Source organism: Sinocyclocheilus rhinocerous, unplaced genomic scaffold (assembly GCF_001515625.1).
Source record: "Sinocyclocheilus rhinocerous isolate Xijiao unplaced genomic scaffold, SAMN03320098_v1.1 scaffold77, whole genome shotgun sequence".
In the NCBI taxonomy this organism is placed as follows: domain Eukaryota; kingdom Metazoa; phylum Chordata; class Actinopteri; order Cypriniformes; family Cyprinidae; genus Sinocyclocheilus; species Sinocyclocheilus rhinocerous.
This window is the reverse complement of record NW_015635045.1, coordinates 1,694,486-1,696,499: the sequence shown is the minus strand read 5'-3', so window position 1 is coordinate 1,696,499 and position 2,014 is coordinate 1,694,486. Positions and strand designations below refer to the sequence as shown.

Here is a 2,014-nt window from a genome sequence, read left to right as displayed (position 1 = left end):
TGATACTAATTATGATATACTAATGTTCTTTTTTCTCTTCTTTTTCCTGACAGACTGTGAGTGAGAAAGACTGGCAAGACTTACTAAAAGTATAAATTTTTGTACATTTATTCACTCATCTGATATTTGCAAAATAGCACACTTCTGTTATGTTCTGTATCGTAATTCTGTTATTAAAATTCTACAATAAACATTTTAAAAATGAGTGTGAATCCATTTTTGTGTTTAAGATTTACTGTGTAATGGGTATTTTAAATATAAAAAAAATAGGTGTGGTGTAAATATGGTTAAATAATGGCGTTTGGTTTAACAGCCACCTGTGGGGCACATAAGGGCCATCAGCCCTTTACAGAACTCAGCCATATAAGAATACCATATAAGGTCCATATATCAGCCACATCTATTTTTATTATTTGGCTCACTCTGGGTTGCATGGGTTATGGCACTGTTTAGGTTCAGTTCTGGCTAAAAAGATGTGGGCCAGTTTTGGGCCAGCGAACACAAACTAATCAGGGCCACACTTTAGCTGTTGATATGGGCCAGATCCACGCCAAAGGAAATTTGAGCCGGCCCCTCAGTACACCTGTTAACATTGCTTATTTCTTCAGACTGAAACACGATTCCCTGAGGGTGAACAACACTATCAATAACCGTTATGCTTATCGGTATTAAGCCATTATGATACTCGTAGAAATGCACGACTCTCAACATCACCATGGGTTCGCGCAGCAGTGAGTGGAACCAAGTCTTGCGATTGGCACCTGAAATTGACGCTCCCGTCAGCATGTTTTGCCTCTATTCATAGTATCTGAGGTCACTAACAGTAATACTAGAGAAGTAACCTACATAATCTGTATCATTGTCGCGTATTAGAGGCATAATTATATTGGCGATTAGTGAATGTGACTTTAGGAGTGCGCTGTAACTCGAGCCTCGTGCAGTGACAGCTGTAGCAGTGAGGGGAAGAGAGAGTTCCGTTACTGATCACTCGAAAATAACGTGTCTGTCTCTTTGTTACCAACTTTTAAGACGGTCTTTTGGCGACCATGGCCGACCGGTTCGGTAGGACGTGTATAGTTGCGTTTGCGCTCGTGGCCACTGTATTACAAGGTACGTGCCCTTTTGTTTCCTCAAAACTGAGTGACTGACTCTCCGTCTTTAACACACTTGCTGTCGCACTGTAACCGCAAGCAGCGTTATACTTAATTGTGTAATAATTTCGAAGTCTTTTCTATATTGTGGTCATTTTAATATAGGCTAGATATGTAAAGCTGTTACAAACATTACCATTTTGTTTAGGGAATACTGCAACTTGTGTTGGGTTCACAGTGCTGAGTCAGTTAAGTTTTAAATGGCTGATATATATTATGAATATTTTGTTATGATTTGCAGTCTTGTAATACGTATTAAAAGTTAAATGGTTTGAAAACTGCAGTATAATTGATATAAATCTGCCTGCTGCTTGTATGGGCCTTTTGGACGTTTAATAATAACATCTCTAAACTCTTAAGTTTTCACACTTTCACAGATTAATTCTGTTCGTCTACTAAACAGTGTTTTTGTATGGAAGTTTTAAAACTCATTTCTGTCTTTCATTCTTTCGTTTTGCAGTCAGTGCAAATGAGGAGACCCAGTTAATCGCAGATAAGTTTAAAAACTACAGTAAAAATATTCGACCAGCAAGACACCCTGATGAAAAAGTCAAGGTTCAGGTCAAGTTGACTCTCACCAACCTCATCTCTTTGGTAACTAATCTACCTGCTAAGAGTGACAAGTAGTGTGAGTTTTAGTAAACAAACGTATATAATACATTATATCTGTTATCTAAATGTCATAAATAAATCCCAGCAAAAATAAATGTTAGCTAAAATAACAAATCTCAAAAAATTAGTTTGAGAAATTTGTACATCATTGCTACTGTATATATATAATGTATATATATATATATATATATATATACAGTATCTCACAGAAGTGAGTACACCCCTCACATTTTTGTAAATATTTTATTATA

At 36.5% G+C, this 2,014-nt stretch overlaps 1 protein-coding gene across 1 annotated transcript in view; it reads left to right on the top strand.

Annotated features, from left to right (window-relative positions):
* The first annotated feature begins 628 nt into the window (after positions 1-628).
* LOC107746409 (acetylcholine receptor subunit gamma) overlaps positions 629-2,014 on the top strand; it is a 9,598-nt gene continuing 8,212 nt past the window's right edge. The window contains 2 exon segments of the mRNA XM_074560203.1: positions 629-1,110; positions 1,612-1,745. Of these exon segments, the coding sequence (XP_074416304.1) occupies positions 1,047-1,110; positions 1,612-1,745 (198 nt within the window). The 5' untranslated portion in view covers positions 629-1,046.